This window comes from Zingiber officinale, chromosome 10B (genome assembly GCF_018446385.1).
Source record: "Zingiber officinale cultivar Zhangliang chromosome 10B, Zo_v1.1, whole genome shotgun sequence".
NCBI classification, from domain to species: Eukaryota; Viridiplantae; Streptophyta; class Magnoliopsida; order Zingiberales; family Zingiberaceae; genus Zingiber; species Zingiber officinale.
In genome coordinates this window covers 53,009,490-53,034,355 of record NC_056005.1, presented here as the reverse complement: position 1 = coordinate 53,034,355, position 24,866 = coordinate 53,009,490, and the positions used below count along the sequence as shown (strand labels likewise).

Sequence of the window (24,866 nt, the reverse complement as noted above, 5' to 3'; positions counted from 1 at the left end):
AACTACTATTAAATTGACGAGAGATTCAAATTTTAGAAGGGAGAGATATAAACCAAACTACATTCATATGAACAATGAGTTAATTTCATTAGAACTAGAACAATCCATCCAAATAATTATTCCTATATTTACAATTCCATGAAAACTCATACAGAATCAAGTTATTCCATGTCTACAGAATAGTTTAAATTCTTTTTAGAATACATGCCCCTATTTTTGATGATAGAATGGAATCAAACATTTATTTATTGGTTAGACGACTTCAAAAGTTATTTTGACTAACATAACATAACCCAAGGAATGAAATCTCGAGCCGTGCCATTCGAAACGGACGTTTTTTTATAGTTTTGATACAAGACTGGCACTAGCATAGCATGTGCAACACTTTCACGTGTGCCATCGCGTGTGTCACATACGCGTTACACGAAGAAGGAATCGATTTGGGGATGAAGACTTACCTTGAAGCATTGACGAAAGATTAGCTTGGCGAGGCCACTAGCAAGACGGTGAGGTAATGGGAGGCAACGATGAGGCAAGAAAAAATCCCGTTGAAGGGGAGGAGGCGGCAGAATCGTGAAGGAAGAAAGCGGAATCAGGAATTGGGGAATATGCGAGGAAAAGTAGAGTTTTATTAAAAGTTTTAATTAAAATTATTAAATTATATATATGACTTCTAATTTGTAATTAGTTATTATATAAATTATAATTGTATATTATATAAATTAATAATGAATTAAATAAGTTTTAATTAATTAATATAATTATAATATATAAATAAAAAAATAAAGTAAAAAATAGATAATTTATATAATATATAGTTATATAATTGAAGGGGAGCTTTCGTGCAACGGTAAAATTATTGCTTTATGATTAAAAAGGTCATAGGTTCGAATTCTAGAAACAATCTCTTGCAAAAAAAACAGGGTGAGACTACGTTATAGTTATTAAAAGCTAATGAAGCACTTGCTTAAGCGCAAAGCGCAACGAGGCGCTAGCCTTGCGCTTCTGAGACCTTGGAAATGCACGAGGTCTCGGAAGCGCTCGCTGCGCTTCGTGCAAAAGCGCACACTTGCGCTTTTGCGTAAGGTGCAGCTAAGTTACCTTTTTTATTTTATTTTTCTTTAAAGCCCTAATCAATACTGTGATTCGTGTTCACCGCCTAATCATCTACCTCTCGTGCCTCTGGAATCGTTTGCCTCTCGTGCCTCTTGGCGCGCCTCAATCAGTAAGATTTATATTTTCACATTTTCTTCTTTTTTTTGTATTTTCTGGCATCAGCGACGCTGGAAGCGTCGAGGGACACGTCTGATGCTGTCGGAAGTGTCCTGCGACACTTTCGGTGGCATTGGACGTGTTGTGATGCCCTCGGCATCGCCGCGGGCATCTTGATGCACCCGACGGCGCCAACACCTCTTGCACCATCGGAAGCGTTCGACAACGCTTCTTGCGCCGCTAGACTCGTTCGGTGACGCGACCCTTTTTCATCGGACTCGTCGTGATGATTGCGGTCCGTGGCTTCATTATTTTTTGGATTTATTATTAATTAATTAATTAATTCAAACAACTCTTTACTTAAATAGGAATAATTCAAATAGGTTTTTATAAATCCTAATTAAATAATCCCAATAAAATGTATAAAAAATATATTTAAAATTATTTTTTAATAAATTTTATATATTCTAATTTTATATTTAAAATATTTTTTAATAAATATTATTAATTCTTTATATTCTGATTTCTCATAATTTAATGTTTAAAATTAAAAAATCTAATAAATATTGTTAATTAATATAAATCATTCTTATATTCTAATAGTTTATATTTAAAATTAAAAATCTAATAAATATTATTAATTCATATAAATCATAATATATTATAATAATTTTAAAAAAATTCTAATAAATTTTATTAATTAATTTATATTTTAATACTTTTATATTTAAAACTAAAAAAATCAAATAAACATTATTAATTCATATAAATCATATTTATATTATAATAATTTAAAAAAAATTCTAATAAATTTTATTAATTAATTTATATTTAGTAATTTTATATTTAAAACTAAAAAATCAAATAAATATGATTAATTCTTATAAATCATATTTGTATTTTAATAATTTATATATTTAAAATTTAAAAAATATTTTTTATTTAATAATAATAATTTTTAAATAAATTTTATTAATTCATATAAATCAAATTTATATTTTGTCATTATGATAATCTTGTTTTACACTTCTACTATTTTATATTGTTTTTATTTATTGATTTCAATGGTCTTAAATCTTAATCATGTTAAATACAATGATTTTATTAACTTGAAAGAATATTGTTTGGAGTTAGGTAACATGTTCGGATCATATAGTCGGTTGTATTTTTTGTGGTAAAGTAACAAATGGTAGAATTTATTGACACAAGCTACATTTAGTTGGAGACAATAGAAATGTAAAAGCTTGTCCAAAATGTCTCGAGCATGTCAAAGAAGAAATTAGAGAGTTCATGCAAAAAAAAAAAGAGAGTACTTTGAAAAATTAAATGGATGATATTCCTCATTTTGATAATATTGATGATTTATAAGATTAGTAAGAACATGAAGATGATCTTCAAAATAAAGCGAAAGGAAAACGACCAATATCCGATCCAAGCATCTATTCTACGGTCCAAGGTAAAAAGTGTAACAAACTAGATCTATTAATCTTTATTTTATGAAAGATGTCGATGAAATTGTCAATTAAAGACGTGCAAAATTTTGATAAAAATAAAAAGAAGTTAAGGGATATTGCGGTAGAGAAATTTGCTAGATGGATGTATGATGCTGGAATTCCTTTCAATGCTGTTAAATATGATTTTTTTGAGTCTTGTATTGAAGTTATTAGGCAATTTGGATTGGGGATGAAGCCTCCATCATATCATGAAGTTAGGATTAAGTATTTGAAGGAGTTACCAAATAATCCCACGAAGAAAATCATGCTAAGTTTGCGTGCACAATATTGGCAGATAGGTGGACGGATAAAAAGGACAGGGCCCTTATAAATTTTTTGATAAATGGTCCTAAAGGAAATGCATTTTTGAATTAGTTGATGCTTCAGGCTATTCTCATAATAAGATGTTTGAGTTACTTTCTAAATTTGTGTATCGCATTGGAGAAAAAAATGTGGTTCAAGTTACAGTGTCAGTGCAAGTAATATTTTAAATTTATGTTACTTTCAATTAAGAATTGGATCATATTTTTATTTTTATTTTTGACTAAATTTACTTTGTTTTTTTAGGTCCTCTTTTGAAAAACCGATTTCCACACTTGTATTGAACTCCCTATGTAGCTTATTGTTTAGATTTGTTGTTCGAGGATATATTCAAAATTCCACATCTCAAAAAATAATATGAACGGGCGTTGATAGTAATGGTTATATTTATAATAGACCATAAGTATTAGCATGATGAGAAAGTTTATTGGATAGAGAGATATGGTAAGAACTGTAAAGACACGTTTCGCAATCACTTTTTTTGACTTTAAATCGGTTTTACGTACAACAAGCAAATCTGAGAAAAATGTTTACATATGAAAAGTGGGCAAATAGTCGATTTTTTAAAGAGGTTGCTGGAAAACGTGTAGCAGAAGTGATATTGATGCTTTCTTTTTGAAAAAATATGATTTTTGCATTAAAAGTTGGTTGTTTGTAAAAGTATTATGGATGGTAGACGGTTAAAAAAAGTCTCCTTTGAGTTATATTTGTGAGTCAATAGACAGAGCTAAAGAAGGTATTGCTGCGTCATTTAAAAATAAGGAAGAAAAATGTCGTAGCATTGACAAAAGATGGAATGTTTAACTCCATTGACCTTTGCATGCGGCCAGATATTTCTTGAATCTAGAGTGTTTTTATTCAAACCTTGATATAGAAAATGATATAGAAGTGATGGAGGGTTTGTACAAGTGCATATCTAGATTGGTGAGAGGTAAGGATTTACAGGATAAGATCACAAATCAATTAAAAAAATATAAGAAAACATAAGGACTTTTTGGTTTGCCAATGACTATTAGACAAAGAACTTCAAAATCACCAAGTAAATTCATAAATAATATATTATGCATTATAAATATTCCAGTAATAAAGTTAATCTTATATATTTTTGTGTTTCAAGTTGATTGATGGTCTTCTTATGGTGCATCAACATCTGAATTAAAAATATTTGCAATGAAGATTTTAAATTTCATATGGTTTTCTTTAGGCTGTGAACATAATTGGAGTGTTTTTGAACATGTAAGTTAGAATTTTTTAATATATATTAAAATTTATATTGTGGACTTAACTTATTTTACTTTTTAATATTTTTGTAGATACATTCTAAGAGCATCTGCATCATAGCTTCCTTATTCAAAATGCATAATTTAGGGTAAAAAAATTACTTTATTAAATTTAGATATCTATTTTTCAATACACCATATATTAGCTTCCCTATTTCTTCTCTTGTCTCTATAATGTCTAGGGAATATAATTCATTCCCTAAATTTTGAAAACTACTATTCATAAATGCATAATTTTGGGAATGAATAGGGTAGTTGATGTAAAAGTTTTTTAGTTATCCTATCCAAAATTTAAGGTAAAATCTTTGAATAGGGTAATTGATGTGGATGCTCTAAGAAAAGAAATAGATTGTCTCAATAATGATTGAATGATTTAGTATATATCAAGTACAATAGAGGTTTGAGAAGAAGATATGACATGCAAGATAAGATTGATTCTATTATTGTCAGAGATAGATGAGAGTAACGAATGATTGTTGGAAAAATTGGATGACAGATAAAGACTGTTAGAATATTGTAAACATAATAACTAGGGGTATTATTGTAATTATGCTGTATATCCTTCTCTATGTAAGTCAATAACTCCGTGGTTTCTAATACACGATTTTTTCTTAACATGGTATTAGAGCCAAACCCTAATTTTTCTGTCGCAGCCACCAATTCCTGCCGCCATTAGTCATGCCTGGACGGGAGAAAATATCTCCTGATCCCTCTTCTCCCTCTCGTGGCGTCTCTTTCCCGATCGCGAGCACAAGCCGCCGTTGCTCCTCCTTTGAATATCCTTGCCTCGTAGAATCCTTGTGCCGCATCAAACCCTCTTTTCCTTCTCCCTCTCGTGTCGCTCGCAAGCACAAGCGCCGCCTCCGTTCCTTGCGCAGTAGGGCATCTCTTTCCCGATCGTGAGCACAAGCCGTCGTTGCTCTTCTTTCAGCGTGGAATATCCTTGCGTCGTAGCATCCTTGCGCCGCAGCAAACCTTAAATTTTCCAGTGCCATTGCAGCAAACCCTAAATTTTCCAACGCTGCAGCAAACCCTTAATTCTCCTGCTGTCTCTCCGAGGTGCTGCGACATCGCCGAAGAGTCGGGCTACTGCCTTCTTTCACCGAGCTAATCAATGGCTACCTCCATCACTCTAAAGCTGGATATTTCGATCTTTACCAACCACATAATTGCACCACTCTCCTCCGAGCAGTTGGATGGTAAGAACTACTCCTCTTGGCTTCTCACATTGAGCTTTGGCTTGTTAGACAGGGTTATGAGACACCTCTCTCAAACAGAAGAGGATGTCCAAGTCGTCGATCGTCCTCTGTGGAGAAAGGTTGACGCCCAGTTGTGTTGCATTATCCGAGCCACCATCCATCTCTTAGGGATGTCTTCTGTACTCACAAAATCTGGAAAGATGTTTGGACACAAGCTCAATAACTCTTTACAAACACCTCTCGACAACTCTATCAAGTTTGTGAAGATCTCATGACCATCCTCAATGCTAATCAAATTAAGGATTCAGTGTCAACTTATCTGAGTTCGGTCTCTAACTTTCTTTGTGACTAAAATGAACTACTTCCACCTGCGGCCACTCCTGCTGCAGAGTTTGAAAATCGGAAGAAATTTTTATGTCTCTGGCTTTATATGGTCTGCCCTCAGATTATTCTCATGTTCGTGATCAGATCCTGGGTAGCCCCACAAGCTACCATAGATAGTACCTGGGCGACTCTCCTCCATGTCCCTGCCGTTGCCTCCTTCTGTTCCTAGTGACTCGTCAGCTTTGGTATCTTGAAACAACATCAAACCTCCACCTCGTAAGGGTGGCAAAGGACGTCCTTTGTGTGATCCACCGACCAGGACACACGATTGATAAGTATTGGAGTCTACATGGTCGACCTCCCTGCGTTGCTGAGGTCGTTCAGAGTTCTGTCGCTTCTTCGGCTTCCGCTGCGTAGCCGCCACCGGATCTGACCCCACAACCTTCCTATAATGACTTTCTGAAATGGTTTGTGGATTGTTAGGCTTCTAATTCCACTCTTTGCTGGTATATCTCGTTCTCCAGGTCCTTGGGTTTTTGATTCTGGGGCCACTGGATTACACGATTAATAAATCTTTATTTTCATGGTCGACCTCCTTGCGTTGCTCGGGTCGTTCGAGTTCTGTCGCTTTTCAGCTTCACTTCAGTTACACCGGATCCGACCCCACAACCTTCCTATAATGACTTTCTGAAATGGTTTGAGGATTGTTAGTCTTCTATTTCCACTCTTTGCTTACATATCTCGTTCTTCAGGTCCTTGGGTTCTTGATTCTGGGGCCACTCTGATCATATAACTGGTAATAAATCTTTATTTTCTTCTCTCACTACTTATGGTTATTTACCAATTATTACCATGGCTAATGGTTCCCAAATTGAATCCAAGGGTATTGGTATTGTTCATCTTTCTCTGTCTCTTTTTATTCATAATGTTCTTTGTGTTCCCGGAGCTCCCTTTAATCTATTGTCAATAAGTCAACTTACACGGTCTCTTGATTGTGTTATTTTTTTTTTTACTAAAACGTTTGTTTCCTTACAGGACCGGAATACGGGGAGGTTGATTGGCTTCAGATGTGAGTCTCATGGATTTTATCGGCTTTAACAATTCTCTCTTGTTGGTTCGGCGGGGACATCTCCACTTCTTATTCATGCTCAGTTGGGACATCCAGGTCTTGATAAGTTGAAACAATTACATCTTAGTCTTTCTCACTTAGAGTCTTTGTCTTGTGAGTCGTGTCAGTTAGGTAAGCATGTTCGTAGTTCTTTTTCTCCTCGCACTGTGAGTCGGGCTATGCCCCCCTTTGTTTTGGTTCATTCTGATATTTTGGGTCCGAGTCATGTTTCTTGTACATTGGGATCATGATATTTTGTTATTTTTATAAACGATTTTTCTTGTTGTACATGGTTATATCTGATGAAGGAATGTTCAGAATTGTTTTTCTATTTTTCAATTTTTTTTTTCATGAAATCAAAACTCAGTTTGGTATTTTTCTTCGAACTTTGCAAAGTGATAATGCACGCAAGTATCTTTCTACTCAGTTTCGTTCCTTCTTGGCATTTCATGGTGTACTGCATCACACGTCTTGCCCTTATACCCCTCAATAAAATGAGGTTGCAGAACGCAAGAATCGTTATCTCCTTGAGACCACTCGGACTTTTCTTCTCCATTCTCATGTTCCTCATCAATTTTGGGGTGATGTCGTAGTTACTGCGTGCTATCTCATCAATCGTGTGCCTTCCTCCACTCTCCAGAGTAAAATACCTCATCATATCCTCTACCTTCATTATCCTCTTCATCCTTTACCACCTCGGGTCTTTGGTTCTATATGTTTTGCTCATGATCTTGATCCTAGCATTGATAAACTCTCTCCCCGGTCTCATAAGTGCGTTTTCTTTGGGTACCCACGGTCTCAGAAAGGGTATAAACTCTTCGTTGTACTTCATATCTACTGATGTCACATTCTTTGATTCAATTTCATTTTTTGGGCTTCCTGCTTCCCAATTCGAGGATTCTCCCTCTCCACTTGCACCAGTGACTATCTTTTGTCCTTCGGAGGCACCTCTATCATCCCCAGCCTTGTTTCCTCCTTTGCGAGTTTATCAGCGTCGTCCTCGTCCTGCTTTGCCGCCGACTAACCTGGCACTGTTGTGAACACATTTTTGGAGCTAAGTCCTTCGCCGTTTCCTCCGATCCCATCTCCTGACTCTGATATTCCTATTGCACTTCGAAAGAGTATGCGTTCCACTCGTAATCTTTCTCCTCACTATGTTTCTTTGAGTTATCATCGTCTTTCTTCTTCCTATTATTTTTGTCTTTCTTCCTTGTTGTCTGTTTCTCTTCCTAAGACTGTAGGTGATGTCTTTGCCCATCTAGGATGGAAACAGGTTATGCTCGATGATATTTGTGCTTTACAGAGTAGTGAGACTTGGGACTTCGTTCCTCTACCACTTGGGAAGTCTGTTGTTGGTTATTGATGAGTGTATACGGTGAAGGTTGGTCCAGACGGTATGGTTGACAGACTTAAGGCGCATCTCGTCGCTAAAGGCTATACTCTTCGGATTGGATTATGGGGATATTTTTTCTCTTATTGCCAAGATGTCTTCTGTACGCCTATTTCTGTCAATTGCTGCGATTCGCCATTGACCTCTTTATCAGTTGGATATCGAAAATGCATTCTTATATGGTGATCTGCTCAAGGAAGTTTGCATGGAGGAATCTCCGTGTTTTGTTGCTCAGGAGTCTTCTAGTTTTGTATGTCGCATGCGGAAATTTTTATATGACCTCAAGCGATCACCCAGAGCATGGTTCGGTAGATTTAGTACTGTAATTCAATAGTTTGGCATGATTCGGAGCGAGACTGATTATTCTGTCTTTTATCGCTACTCATCTACTTGTTGCATTTACGTAGTGGTTTATGTTGATGATATTGTCATCACATGTAGTGATCATCTTGGGATTTCACAGGTGAAACAACATCTTTTTAAACATTTCCAAACAAAGGACCTCGGCAAACTCAAATATTTCTTGGGGCTAGAAGTAGCACAGTCTAAACAGGGGATCGTCATATCCCAAAGGAAGTATGCAGTGGATATTTTGGAAGAAACAGAAATATTAAACTCAAAGACAGTTGACAGTCCTATGGATCATAATGTCAAACTCTTGCCAAATTAGGAGGAGCCTCTTCTAGATCCTGAACGGTACAGGTGATTAGTAGGGAAACTAAGCTACCTTACTGTTACTTGTCCGGATATCTCATTTGCGGTAAGCGTAGTAAGTCAGTTTCTCAACTCTCCATGCAAAGAACATTGGGATGCTGTGACTCACATTATTCGATATATCAGAGGCGCACCAGGAAAGGGTCTTTTATATGCAGACAAAGGACATACTCGAATCATAGGGTACTCTGATGCAAATTAGGCAGAATCTCCCATTGATAGAAGATCCACTTATGGATTTTGTATATTTGTCGGAGGTAACCTTGTTTTTTGGAAAAGAAAAAAGTAGAATGTTGTGGCAAGATCCAGTGCAGAGGCAGAGTATCAGGCTATAACCATAACTAGTCAAGAGTTGCTTCAGGAACTTAGGTTTGGGGAGGTTACACAAATGTCACTTATATGTGACAACCAGGCTGCCATGCATGTTGCCTTGAACCCAGTTTTTCATGAGAGGGCAAAGCATATTAAAGTTGACTGCACTTTGTTAGAGAGAAAGCTAAACTACTACTTAGGAATAAACACCTTGGTGTTGCTCAAGTGTGTCTAAACCTCTACACTCATAGTCCTTATATAGCTTCAACAAAGTTGTAACGATAAGAAGCAGGTGCCCTTCTTTAGCCCCATCGTCCTTCCTACTCATCATCTTTGTCGGTTATTATGGACTTTACAACACATACTGACTCAGCACACCCATACTTTACATAACTCAGCACACCTTTACTTTTCATAAAGTAACTTTATAGCTAAGAGTGACTAGCGAAAAGACGACTCCCCAAGGCTCAATCTTTTCTTTTTTACACCTGTCAGATCATGGGCTCACCACTTGCTCCTTTGCTATGGTGGAGTTTCTTGTATTACACGATAAACGTCACGTAAGGCATTGGATGCCCTCCAGAGGTCTTTTCGTGTTTCTTGAATAATTCGGAGTTTCTTCGTCCAATAATATCAGAAGAAATATCTATTAGTTTTGTCAACTCATATGATTAACTAGCAGATATATTTACTAAGTCACTGAGAGATTTCCGAATTGACTATATATGTAACAAGCTCGGTATATATGATCTATATTCTCTAGCTTGAGGGGGAGTGTTATAATATTGTAAACATAATAACTAGGGGTATTATTGTAATTATGTTGTATATCCTTCTCTATATAAGTCAATAACTCCGTGGTGTCTAATACACGATTTTCTCTTAACAAAGACAATGATTTTGTTTATGAAGGTGAAGATTTGCGTTGGAGTGATGTAGCACGGGCATCTAGGGTTAGTGAAAATGCATATGACTTTTGATCTCAAAATGCGTCTTCTTCAAAAGAGGCATTATTATCTGCATCAGCAAAAAGAAAGCAAAATCTTCAGCTTAAATTAGTCTTATTAATGAAGAAGAGATTAACCTTGACGATGAAACTGATGAAGATACTGATGGATACATATCCATGCGATGGAGCTGGTGACGTAGATTTGGACAATAAAGATGAAGAAGAAGATGATTATTTTGATATTTTATCTATTGCATTTTCAACGATTTTTGATTTATTTTTAGTTTTTTTGAATAATCTACCGCTTCATCAAAGAATATTTTATTTATGACCATTTAGATTTTTAAAGACATTTTCAAAAGGCTTTTAATAGATATGTTAGTCCTTTTGTTTCTTAGGTTTTTTTCGTAAAACGTGCGCTTCGCATTGCTCTTTGCGCTTTAAGCCCTAAGACCCCTTGAGTGTTTTTTTGTGCTTCGCACTTTTGACAACTATGGGTTGTGTACAATGGATCCTTCCTCGGGACCTCGCATGACGGGTGCTTCGTGCACCGGTTGCCCTTTTTTTTAATAATTTAAAATAATTTTAAAATCAAACTTTAAATTATTTTTATAAATTAAAAATAGATTAAAATTTTATAAAATTATTTAAAATAATTTTAAAATTTTATAAATAATTCTAAATAATTTAATTGTTAAAATTTTATTATATATATATAAATTAGAATATTTATAAATTATAATTATATAAATATATATTATATAAATTGATAAATTAATAAATAAATAAATAATTTATTTAATTATTATATATATATTAGGATTAATTTATATAATTATTATAGATAATAATTTCCTTTTTTTTTATCTCTCTAGTTTTAGATTCTTGCTTCATAAGCATATGAAATACATATTTTTGTTAATATGAATGTTTGATCTTTACGCCTAGAAATACTTTAGATTACCTATCCTTTATTTCAGAAGTTTTGAGAAAAGTATATTATCAAATTACATAAAATTAATATATAATTTATTTTTAAATTATATATAATAAATATATTTATCGAAATCATATCGGCATGTACCGAAACATCAAAATTTTAAACCTTGACATAACTTTCATTCGATAACTACGATTTGCCAAAATTAAACTTAATGGATCTGTTGGAAAATATTGACAATTTATTCTAACCATTAGTACCAAAAATGGATGAAAGCCATCACATATTGACAAAAAAGAAAGAAAAAACAATTGATAAAAAGACATGCCCCACCAAACTTTGAAAGATGGCCAAGTATGTAAACACAAAACCATCTCACTTAAAATAATATACCTTATCTCACTTAAGTAAATTTTAGTTTAAATAAACTTTTTGATAATTCAACCTTAATAAATGAACTTTTGGGTGACAATTTAAAAGAGCCCTCAAATGACATCTTATATGAGCCCCTTAAGGATTCAATTGGAGAATTTTTTTATTGACATAGACCTCTTTAGAGATCAGTCGGCTATTAATTATATCTTAGGCTCGTAGAACATAAATCATTTATTTTATCTAGGGAAGTTAAAAGAAGAAACTAAACAGGAAAAGCAATATAAAATAGTAATTAAATATATCAACTTAGACATTTGTATATGACTTAAGTATCTGTATATCACTTTTGACATAATTCCTTATGACCTTAATGTTTTCATCAACTACTTGGTTTCTTTATTTGCTTCAATATATTAAAATGAGAGCTCCACTTTGCATATAAGAGTTATATTTATTGATACTAAAAATGAAATTGTACTGTTTAATGAATTATTACAAAGTGCATCATTAACATTTTGAATTTTTGTAATTCAACAAAGACAAAAGAGAAAAATATATTATTGTATAGGAAACACAGACAGAAATAGGTGACATATTAATAACACAATTAGTGTTCTGTAATATTTTTGTTAATGATACACCAATTTTCAGTTGTGATCATTAAACTTGTGCACATTTGAACCAATTGCTATGTTTGCCTAGTTTTCAAGAGGTTCGGAGGTAGTCAATTAATATCTTACCAAATTTGAACATTGCTTTAATGCATCAGTTGCTTATTATTTGGCGGGCAAGATATCTACCTATTTTTTTCTTTAGTTTCACACGAATGTATTATGAGCCTTGGATATGGATTGCGTAATGAGACGGTTTACAAGCTGATCGGTGGAATCAATTTTTGTTTTCTTGGTTTTACGACCTTGACGACCTATGATGTTAGGGATAATTTGAGGCTCGTTGGGATTTGAAAACCTCTCGATCTAGGGGGTTTGGTTTTTTTTTTGTAAACTCATAATATTTATTGCATTATTCTAGCTATTTAAATATAACGTTCCTTCTCAACAAAGGAATGAAACAAACACCGAATAAAATAGGTTTCATTCTTACTAAAAATAAAGATACTAGATTCAATCCTATTGAAAATAAAAGATACTTGACTTAAATAAAAATCAATTACTATAGCTAAATCAATTTTGTTGATATGTACTGAAATCTGTCGTGCGTGTATCTCTTCTATTTGATGGACTCTAGATTCTCTTTTGTTGCATGGGTTTGCTCACGATTGATGCAATTCCTTTTAAAAATTGGGTTTTTCCCGAGATGAATGATTGGTAATATGATAGTTACTTCTTCCTTGAATTCGATGGTTTGAGGGCACGAATGCATGTGATCGTATTGAGGGAAATTTCAACATCCTCAATGTGATCTTGTTCATCATAATCTTCTAATCCTTCAAGCCAGGAAAGACATTTGCAATGGTAATCGAGAGTGTAAAGTTCATTGCAATTAAAATAAAGGCCCTTGGCACGTCGTTCTTCCATTTCCTCCTGATTTAATCGTTTGATAAATGGTTGCTTCGGTGGCTAGATGGGGGTGCATTGCGGTGTGACACTTGTATAGAGTGGTGTCCAATAGTGTTATAAAAATTAGCCTAGGTGGCCACCTAGCGCCAGCTAATCGCACAAAAAACATGCTAGTTGGCCAGCTTAGGAGGCCTTGTTGGGATTAGGTGGCCATAGGTGTCGACTAATTGGTTGAATCGTCTAAGCGCAGTAGAAATAAATTAGGGTTTTCATGATTTTTTTTAGTTTGGGTTTTTAAATTTAAAGCCCAATTAAAAAAAATTAAAATGTAACTTTTTTTGTATTAGGCTTATTAGGTTTTATAAGCCCTAAACTTTGGTCCAACAAAAAAATCGATTTGTTGGTTGCCCTAGCAGCTAGCACCAAACTTCATCTTCAGAGCGAATGAAGAAGACTACATTTTGGAGAAATCAAAAAGTTAAAATGATGGAGAAATCGATTTGAAGAAAAATTTATTATTTTATCTTTCCTAGCGACTTGAAAGGGGTTGAATTGAAGGTTAGCCAAAGCCTCATCCTATGAAGAAGATCACATTTTGGAGAAATCAGAAAGTTAAAAGGATGGAGAAATTGATTTGAAGAAAAATTTATTGTTTGATCTTTCCTAGTGACTTGAAAGGGGTTGAATTGAAGGTTAGCCAAAGTATCTTCCTTTGAAAATGTCATTTCATCATACACTCGCACTATTCATTGAAGTTGAAAGGTAATTTGTTTTAAATTTGATACTTGTAAATTGAAAGATAATTTGTTTTAATTATTATGTAATTTATGTTGATATCGTTGAATCCGCCTAGTGGCACCTAGTCCCTGCCTAGACGGTCTAGGCGCTAGGTGCTGGTCTGGCCCTTGCTAGCGCCTAGTGAATTTTAAAACCTTAGCATTTATAAAGATAGACAAAATTCAACTGATGGGAGATCAATTGTTCAAACTTTTGTTGATAGTCTTCCACGGATCTTGATCCTTCAAGTTTAGCAAACTCGCCCAATTTGTTGTTGCGAATAGGCGGCCCAAACCTCAGATTACACAAATATTTAAATTCCTCTCATTGAATATGAGGTCGATCACGTTCTCATTTGATGAGCCGTAATTGGCCATCTCCCTCTAGATGGAACGAGGCTTGGCTAACTTTTTCTTCCTACGGAGTGCGTTGATGGCAAAAAAAAAAAAATGGTCACATGAGCCATCCCAACAAATCATACTGTCCATCATAACGTGGGAAATTCAGTTATGAATACCGTGGTATATATGAGGATCTCTCTTTATGGTCACAGTACCCTTTTGAGCGGTGCCATTGTGGGTCAGGATGGTTGCTGCAGCCCTCTTCACTTGGTTGTTGTGTGAGTGTAGCTTAGAGAAGTCTTTGGACAATTCCTCTAGTTGAGCATGGATGAGCTGTTGCCGCTTTTCATTGACAGTTTTATCTTCTTGGTAAATTTTAAGAAAAATATCAAAGCGTTGTTGAAGTACTTGTAAGTAACCCATTACGATGAGCTCTGATACCAATTTGTTATGGCGCTTGGATATGGATCGCGTAATGGGATGGTTTACAGGTTGATTAGTGGAATCAATCTTTGTCTTCTTGGTTATACAACCTTGACAGCCTAATAGGGATAATTTGAGGCTCGTTGGGATTTAGAAAACTTCTCGGCCTAGGGGGTTTGATTTCTTTTTATAAACTCAGTCATAATTTGTATTACATTGTTCCAGCCATTTAAATACAACTAGTGACATTCCTTCGTGACAAAGGAAGAAAACAAACACTGAATAAGAAATATTTTATTCTTACTAAAAATAAAAGATACTGAATTCAATCCTTTTGAAAATAAAATATACTCGACTTGAATAAAAATAAATTAAATTAATTCTCTTGATATGCTCCCTTCTTTCTGAATATGTCGTGTGTGTATCTTTTGTATTTGATGGGTTTTAGATTCTCTTTTGTTGCATGGGCTTGCCCATAGTCCATAGTAGAATGTTTGTATGAATTTTCACCTATTAGGTTTTATGAAGAATTAAATTTTACAGGTCCGTGTATTCTTCCCTGTTCCTGAAAGTGAAGCATCAAAAATTGACCTGCCGGGTTCTTTCTATAGCCTTTCTGCTGGGGAGCTGAAGAGAGAAGCTGATCTAAGGAAGAAAAAATTTGCAGATTCTCAGCTTTTGGTTCCTAAATCATATCGGGAGAAGCAAGCTATGGCTGCTAGACGAAAATACAAACGAGCATTAGTAAGAGTTCAGTTTCCAGATGGAGTACTTCTTCAAGCTGTATTTCTTCCTTGGGAACCTACTACAGTTCTTTATGAGGTATTATTCCTGAAACTGTTAACTATCTAATGATGGTATTGGCATGTTTTGTATGCTCTTTCACATACTGAATAGTGTTACATCAATCTTTTAGTTGTGTAGGTCAGTTGAAAAACATAGTTGTTGAAATCTTGTTTGATTACAGTATGGTATATGTTCTTTCAACAATAGTCATCTGCATTCTAGTTTGGGTCAACTAGCATGATTATATTTATTGTTCACGGTCTTGCTTAATAATTAAATGTTCATGCCTTGTTCAAACTTTCTGACACTATGATTAAATTTGATGGCCTTCTGGTTGGCCACCAAGTGCTTAAACTAAGAGGGCACTAAAACAATCTCTTTCTATTATTATTATTATTTTTAATTTTTAAAGCACAGGTTAATTTGGAATTTGGCAATTTCAGATAACAGTTTGGCTTAGAGCGCTGAATTGCCAATCAAGTGGCAAGTTCCCCAAAATATATAAGTTGAAATACACATCTAACAGGTAGGTGAAAACTCTTAAACAAGGTATTAAATGCCAATTCTTGATGATATGCAATTGACTCACTATAAAATGCCTAAGTGGATATCATTAAAACAATATCAAAATAGAGAATTACCTTTAATTAAGAATAACTAATATTATTTAGGGTATATATTATAAAGCACTAATCCATCAAAATGTTAGAGAATTGATAAATATTAAATGAATAACTATAGTGAAATATTTCATGTTGCAACAAAAAAACCATTTTTAAAATATGAAAATAGAAACATTCTATTTGTATCAAAGAATCTCGAACAGTATTGAAGCATCGATCTTTGATTGGAACAATTACGTTTGGTATTATACCAATGTTTTGATGCATAGTGTCGGTAATAGATTAGAGATGAAAAAGGAAGGATATGAAGCATACCGAGCATAGTTTTAAATCTTGTAACATGTTGAAACAGTCAAAATATATCATTCCGATAGATTATCGAACACGATATCACTCAACATAGACAATGTCTTCTTCTTTGCTTCATCTTCTTCCTCCTTCAACCTTCAATTTGTGACCGACACCATGCATCTAGCGTCGACATGATACCATAATCTCAGAATCTTTCTAGTCAAAGATCAAAATTACAATATAACTCAAGATTTTGAAACTTGATAGCAAGTGGTATTGAATTTCCATGATTTACCAAAATGATATGTTTCGAAAGTTTCGCCCGACATGGTACGAGATTTAAAATCATGTTTTGTATTGACATTAAATGATAGAAAATTTAACAATAAATGTGAAGCAAAGACAGAGAGAAGAGGGAGAATACACCTAGAGAAGATGAGGAAGAAAAATAGCCAAAAAGGAATGACATGAAAATGATGTAGGTCATTAATAGAGTTCTCATCATCTGGCGGGGCGGCCCTATATCTTGGCGGGCTGGGAAATTTCCAACCCAACCCAACCCAAGGTAGATTATGGGTTAGACGGGCCCCACCCACAAGCCCACCAAAAAATAATAATAAAATATAGAAATGGTTGGAATTTTTAAATTTGGATTGCAGATTGAGTGGGAAGCCAACCCACAAGTCCATTGAATATTCCACTTTATATATTTTTTTTCTACTCAATCCATGGTTCAACCAGTTTAGGCCCGCCAGATGATGGGTCATTGAAATTGTGATACATTGTGTCATATCACTTAGGGACTGTTTGGTTGAGGGTCATCTGTGATAACTTTGGTTATTCATCCAAAGTTATCAATGATAATCGTGTTTGGTTTATAGAATCAACTATTCCCAAGTAATCATATATACCCGCTAGCATTAGCAAACAACATCAATTCGGGAATGAAACCCGGAATGAAATTACCTCTCATTTTGGAGGTTTCTATGTATTCTTGAGGTTATCGAGAATCGGCGCACTTGTTCGCGTTCCTTCGTGAGGACACATCGAGGTCACACCAAAGACTCGTTGGGACGGGCCGACCGGGGGGGTAGGAGGACTCGCCAGGGTTGGAGGAGGCAGTAGGCGGCACTAGCCTTTGAAAGCTATCCCATGGCCTAAGATCATAAGACAGCCTACCTGCCAGTCGTAGGTCAGAGGTCGCAGCAAGCGGCTCATCTCCAGCCTGACGAGCCTCCGACAAGCTGTGCCCGTTGTCACCGTTCCAGCGAGAAGCTCACACACGCCGCCCGCCGAACGCAGTCGTCGAAGGCTCACCTCTGGCTCGACGAGCCTTTGACAAGCTGTTGCCGTCGTCGTCGTTCCAATGGCAGCGGCTCGCCACTGGCTGGTCGTGTCAGAGGTTGCAGGCGGTTCTTCAAGCTGGCGGTGGTAGTGACTCGGTAAGCGGCGATTCTGTTAGTGGCGACTATAGTCGGGATAAATTAAATAGATCTAGTTCCCAACAAAATTATCCTAAAAAAATTTCTAAAATAATAAAAAATTCGAAAATATTATCTGAATTTAATTATTTATATAATCACCATTAATATTAATATTATTATTATATATATTTATTTATTTATTTTGTTTTATTAGTTAATTCGGATAGTGGTAAAATTACCTATATTAAGTTATACACTAAAACCTCCAAACAAATAAATTTTTATTACATTATTTAAAATTGAGCCAAACAACATTTGGTTATATTTTATTCTCCATAAGCTAGTTATGTGATTACTAAGTAATCACATAACAAAGGTCATGCATGATAATCTTGAACCAAACGCACCCTTAGGATTATGACAATGTTGTTTAGCCTTCATAAATATTCTTCAATAGAATTTTGTCAGACTCAACATAATGTGCAGTTCATCTCTTCAATTTACACTGGCCATTCGAAATATTTAGTTATTTCATAGTATTAAAATTAAGAAATATATCTAATACTTTAGACTTTATAGTTTAATATATAAGAAGTCTATCCTCTCTTTAGGATAAATCTATTTTAACTTTTAGAATCCACGTATTTGATTCTTTTGTGATTTTCATCCGATATCATCGACTTGCAGCTAATTTTCGCTAACTAAACTATAGATGTATGTCAACGTCCAGTTTTAAAGTATTCTTTTATGCCAGAGACTCTAGTTTCAATGGTATGAATTGAGTACAATTCCATGCTGACATTTGTATGCTTCCACAGATTTCAAAATGTGTTGAGATCAACTCAAATGAGATTTAATCTATAAACCTCTTCCACTTTAATTGTTTGCTTCCAAATATGTACATAATAATTCAAAAGTTAATTGAATTAAAGTTTTAGAATAACAAATTACCAAAATATAAAATGATTATTCCTCAAGATTACCAAAATGAAAACCTATAATTTTCCAAGATCTACTTAAATAATGGTTTCACAACATCTAGGCATTGAAATTAGTATCTCCACAGGTTCATAAATATCTTGGTTAACCATTGGGAGGTAGATTTAACCTAACAAAACTAGAATTGGAACATTCACAAGTACAAGATATAGATATATCTTGATTTCTCAGATTACGATCACTCTTTGCTGCTGATGGTCCAAACTCGAGTCCCTTGTCTCCATTTTTTACAAAATGTGTGTGATACCTAGGTCCATGTGTGCCATGCTCGTATCAAAGTAAGAGGATTTAGTTGTTGTTTGAGAGGTGATTAAATATATGATTTGTAATAGAAATGTATTCATTCTGGCAACACAGTTACATTTTATCTTTGTCTAGTGAATTTTACTTGACATAGATCATTGTACATTTTCCACTAACGGAGTTCTTAATGAATTCAGATTCCCACTGCCAACCACTTGTAGACTTTTAGTGCTTATAGACTTAGTTATTCTCATTAAACATATCAATTCAGATTCATTGTGTCTGTAACCTCTACCTCTTTCTAGATTCATAAATATCTTGGTTAACCATTGGGAGGTAGATTTAACCTAACAAAACTAGAATTGGAACATTCATAAGTACAAGATATAGATATATCTTGATTTCTCAGATTACGATCACTCTTTGCTGCTGATGGTCCAAACTCGAGTCCCTTGTCTCCATTTTTTACAAAATGTGTGTGATACCTAGGTCCATGTGTGCCATGCTCGTATCAAAGTAAGAGGATTTAGTTGTTGTTTGAGAGGTGATTAAATATATGATTTGTAATAGAAATGTATTCATTCTGGCAACACAGTAACATTTTATCTTTGTCTAGTGAATTTTACTTGACATAGATCATTGTACATTTTCCACTAACGGAGTTCTTAATGAATTCAGATTCCCACTGCCAACCACTTGTATACTTTTAGTGCTTATAGACTTAGTTATTCTCATTAAACATATCAATTCAGATTCATTGTGTCTGTAACCTCTACCTCTTTCTAGTTTTTTCGATGGTACAGGCTACTGGCAGGTGGCTATCAGCTGAATGTTTCACATATTATTTATGTTATCTCCGCCCTTGATCTTGTTACTATGGAAGAATTAGTTCAGTTTGTGGGCAGGAGGGGCTCTATCTGATCCTCCAGACTTTCTATTATCCATCAATGCTAGGAGACAATGGGTGTTCACCATATTTGGTCATATGGACACATCTGATGTGGTCTCCATACTAGGTTTGTGCAAGATGTGGGACATGATAGTGTGCCATTTCCATCTTATGGTTTTTATGAGTGACAGAGCGAACAGTCTGAAGCTACTTCAACTGAAAGACGCTGAGTAGGGGTGTAAATGAACCAAGCCGCTCACGAGCTATTCGAATCTCGATTCGATAAAATCTCGTTTGAGCTCGTTTAATGAGGCTCGTTAAGATATACAAACCAAGCTCAAGCTTCGCAATATTCGGCTCGTTAGCTCGTGAACATGTTCGTTAAGCTCATTAAGTAATTTTTAAATAAAAAAAATAATAGTTTTGATATTGAATTTATAGATTTTATACTCTATTTATGAAAAATATAGACAAATATATTAAATTTATTTATTAGAATAAAATTATAAATTTTAATAATAATATTATAATTTTCTCTAAATATATAATTTAATTTTTAATGAATATTTAAATTTATAATTTATATTTATTAAGCTCGTTTAGGCTCGATAAAAGCTCGAATAAGCTCGTGAGCTATGAATATATTCGTTAAATAAAGCTCGAGTTCGGCTCGATTATAAACAAGCCAAGCTCAAACATTCAAGAGTTCGGCTCGACTCGGCTCAGCTCGATTACACCCTTAACGCTGAGCAAATTGTTATTTTCTCAATCAATACCCAATTACTTGTAAACCATATGGTCTACTTTTTTTCCACAAGAAATCTATTTAACTAAAGTTAACAAGTTAATTGAACTCATGCATGTTACTTGTTAGAAAAGTCAGAACTTTTTGGATAGATAAATAAATATTATCCAAATGAAAAATGATTACAATCTTGATTAGGTCTACCCGAGCTATTTCCTTATCCTGACCGGCTAGGGGTCTATACCTTAGTGACAACTTCTACTTACCAAGAATTTTCTTAGGATGGGAGCAGCCTTGCGCAACTGCCCAACTGTAATCTGCTAAGCAGATATTCAAATTGTGCTTGTTTCCAACACTATCTGACCTTTTGAACCCCAGGGTTACTCTTCTAAGAAGTCATGCCTGACACCAAGCCTTGGTGGATGATCGGGGGCCCTAAGTTGCTGGGTTGCCTCTCACTCCGCTGGAGGAATCATCAATGAAGGTAGCTTCCTTGCACCATAGCTGCATTTTCATTACCATGGCATAATTGGTGCCAGTGTATGTCATCATCAGCCCATGTTGGTTGTTTGCCTTTCAGTCCACCCACCATCAGAGGTATCTCATGTTTCGCCACTGCTGTGACTCCATCACCATGACTTTGGTAGTGATAGCTCTGTGCCATTGCCAGAACAACTAACTGCCTCCTGGCAGCCCCATGTCCAGCCCCATGTCCAGCCATCATAGGTGTGGCCCTGCTCCTGTCCTCCTGTCCTGATTGCCACGCCTAGCGCCAGGCCTTGCTGAATGGGGACAACTTCAGGTAGCACATTTGTCTCTCACACCACTGCAGAAATGTTGCCAGTGGAGGCAGCTCATGTGCCACCACAGCTATGCCGCCTTTGCCTGGTTTTCCCGGTTTGCCACTCCTAGTGCCAACCTTGGTGTATTAGGCATCCACACCAGGTCACTCGCTTGCCATTCACTCCGCTGAGGATGCTGCCAATGGAGGCAGCTCACTTACACGACCACAACTGTGCTTGCCATCAACATGGCTTGGTCAGGTGGTCACTAGGAATTGATGCTGGATGTTGTATCATAGGGAGCACTGCCTCTAATCTAGGACTGGCTTTATTTGGCTGGTTTCTTCCAAAATTTGAATCACAATTTTAAAATCAAATTCCCAAAGACCGGCCACCTCTTGCCCTCCATGCAAACCTTTTTACTTTTGTTGGTGGTTTCAAATTTTGAATCCCAGATTGAAATTCAAATTTCAAAGCTCGCTGCCATTTGTTTTCCCCCATGTGACCATGTACCTGTTGATCGGTTCCCCAGGTGTCAGTGCAAATGGCCTTCCTTGGTTTCAACACCTACCAGAATTTGAAATCCTTAGTTTCTCCGCCCTTTGCCTTTGCCAGCCAGCACTAATTTGAGGTTCAAATTCCCACTGCCAGCCAGCACTAATTTGCCAGCCAACCACTTGTGTTGCTCATGTGTTCCTTCCACCGATTGGAGATGAGTGTGAGGTTTCAGCTACCACTTCCACTAGCCGGAGACGAGTGTGAGGTTACCATTCCTCCCCTGACAGCTCACACCCTTTAGTCGTTGGCAGTTGTGCCCCTGCTAAGACCGGAGTATTCAACAACTTCCTCTGTTGTGATTTAGTCCAGCTCCTTCCATCGCCGACAATGGCAACTGATGAGGCATGTGCCTCTTGCTCCACAGTCTTTCAAAGGAGGTATTCTGCCTGCTTATCCATTTGGACAGCAGTGACAATGGACCTTTAGCGTTGAGTTCTCTCCTCTGCATCCGCCTCCGCCCGAGCAGTGGCAATGGCCTTTTCTTTGCATGCTCCACAGCCGCCGTATGATGCAACCAGCATGTGTCCCGTTCTCTCCAGCCTTGAAAAACCCCTCCACTACTGTTGTTCCAACAGTGCCGATGGTGTCTTCACAGCCTATCCTAGCATCTTCAAGGGAGAAGGAGGTAGGCCACCCTCTTGTCTGATAGGGCAGCAACAGCAGCCTCATTCAACCTTTGATTTCCTCCACTGCCGCTGATCCAGCAACAGTGATGATGCCCTCTATACATGCGCCATACTCGCTGGTTGATGCCAGTGTCCGGAAGAGCTCTCACAGCTCCTTCCTGTTATCTTCTAGAGAGAAGGGAGTGCATCTCTCTCTAAACGGGAAGGAGCTGTGACAGAAAAGTGAGATTATTATTCACATGTAAATAAGTTATGTATATAATGGAACAAAGTTAGGGAAAATATCCAAAAAGAAGCAGGATTTGTTTCTCACCTTTCTCAATTTAATCAACATTTCGTACTTGTTTATTTTCCTTCGTCCCCTATTGGTTGAGCAACAGATTACAATTTTAATTTGTTATGCCGTTTATCAAGATTATATTTATGCTTTGATATTTAAGCATGTTCCCCTTCACCTACATCAAAGTTCATCTTATACTAAACAACCAGAAGTTGAAAAATTTACAAATCACTAGCGTCCCACCAATCTATTAATTTTTTATTTAGAATAACTAATTACACCAAGAGATGTTGAATGATGTAAGAATAAATAACTTTGCTGCCAGCGGATCAATTTTAAGTTAAGAGTAACCAGTTTAATCAAATTGCAGCTCAAGACTGCATTTCAACTTAAATGGTAAATAACATCCTCTGACAAGGTAGCTTATTAATGGCTTTGTATGAGTCAATTCCTGGAGCCATCGGAGTCTCCTGACAAGCATGTAGTGACTGAGATTGTTATTCTTCATCTAGCAGTTTTGCCAGATGCAACTTGTATTTCAAATTCGGTGGACATCCTTTAGTTTCATTCTACTAGTAAGGTATCGATGGAGGATGATATGACCAGTGTAGCTGACCACAGATAATCAATTATGGCTTGAAAATGATCCATTAGCTCCACATTGTTGTTACGAGTATGTGGTCGGGCAAATATCACTGAAAATCTTTGGATTTTTTTTTTTTGACTCTGCTTTTGTTAGATCAATCAATATTTTGAAGTTCTTAAAACATTTTGGTTAAACTTTTACTTCTAGACTACTAAACTCTTGATTTGTGTAGTTTGTGAGCTCAGCTTTAAAGGACCCCACTCTGGAATTTGAGCTCCTCCGTCCTGCTGTTCCTAAGCTAAGAGTTATCCCTCATTTCCCAAAACCAGGAGCTAAATCAACGTTAGAAGAGGAAGAGTTGGTTCCCTCGGCACTACTCAAGTTCAAACCTGCAGAGACGGAAGCCAGCGTTTTCACCGGCCTGACCAACGAGCTTCTTGAAGCTAGTGAACCCCTAACTAGCGAAGCAGCATTGTTGTAAAAAATTAACGTTGCCAATTTGGTAGCCAAAATCCTTTCCTATATTTCAATATTTGATTTTTACAAAGAAAACTGAACAGATAGAAATGATACATTGGTTCGTTCATGTTATCCTTGAACAAACGAACAAATAATGTTGTAGTCTATTTATTTATTTGTGTTGTGTATGTAATATGGGAACTACTGATATTCTTATACGAAAGGCAGTTACTAGTTGAATCAAATCTTTGCCCTGTAGTTAATTAATTAAATGCATCTTCAAGCTGTCTGATATGTAAATTTTTCTTCTATGTGAGTTCGTTTATTCGTTTTGTGGTGGGTATCGAAGCAAGTTCTTATTTCTGTGAATTAGAGTTTTAATCCAATAAATTACTTTAAAGGCCTTTAGCAGTTTGGCGAATCCAGTTCTATCTCTTGTTAAGGCTCCCTTTGGTTTAACCAAAATGTTTTATTTAATAAATAATTTTTTTTTTAATGAAGAAGAGCCTAGCCTTCTTCGTAATATTTACATTTCAAGTCAGGTATACCTGGATATATGCCGGTCAGTTTGGGTAGCTAATAGACTGATAGATCATGTTGGGTTGGGTAGGTAAATTGAGTTGAGTAGGATGGGTGGATTAGCATGTCCTTCAGTTGATGGTGTGTGCGCGGATTGGGTGATCAATCAATTTGATCGGTTTCGATCAAACCACAATCAGGTTGAGTTGTTCAGAAGGGTTGGCTTATATAAGCCTCCCACGCCATTGGGTTGGCTTATATAAGAAGGGTAGGATGGTGTCCAGTCAAATAGTTAATTTTCTTTATTATTTTTGTAATTGAAAAAATTATCATAAATTTTATAAAATAGTTATGACAAAAACATGTTATCCAATCCTG

General features: G+C 35.8%; 1 protein-coding gene across 1 annotated transcript in view; it reads left to right on the top strand.

Annotated features, from left to right (window-relative positions):
- LOC122029836 (plant UBX domain-containing protein 2-like) overlaps positions 1-24,214 on the top strand; it is a 33,686-nt gene extending 9,472 nt beyond the window's left edge. Inside the window, exons 2-3 of the mRNA XM_042588966.1 lie at positions 15,222-15,500; positions 23,743-24,214. Coding sequence (XP_042444900.1) covers positions 15,222-15,500; positions 23,743-23,991 — 528 coding nt within the window. The 3' untranslated portion in view covers positions 23,992-24,214. The remainder of the gene's footprint in view (positions 1-15,221; positions 15,501-23,742) is intronic.
- Positions 24,215-24,866: the final 652 nt, after the last annotated feature.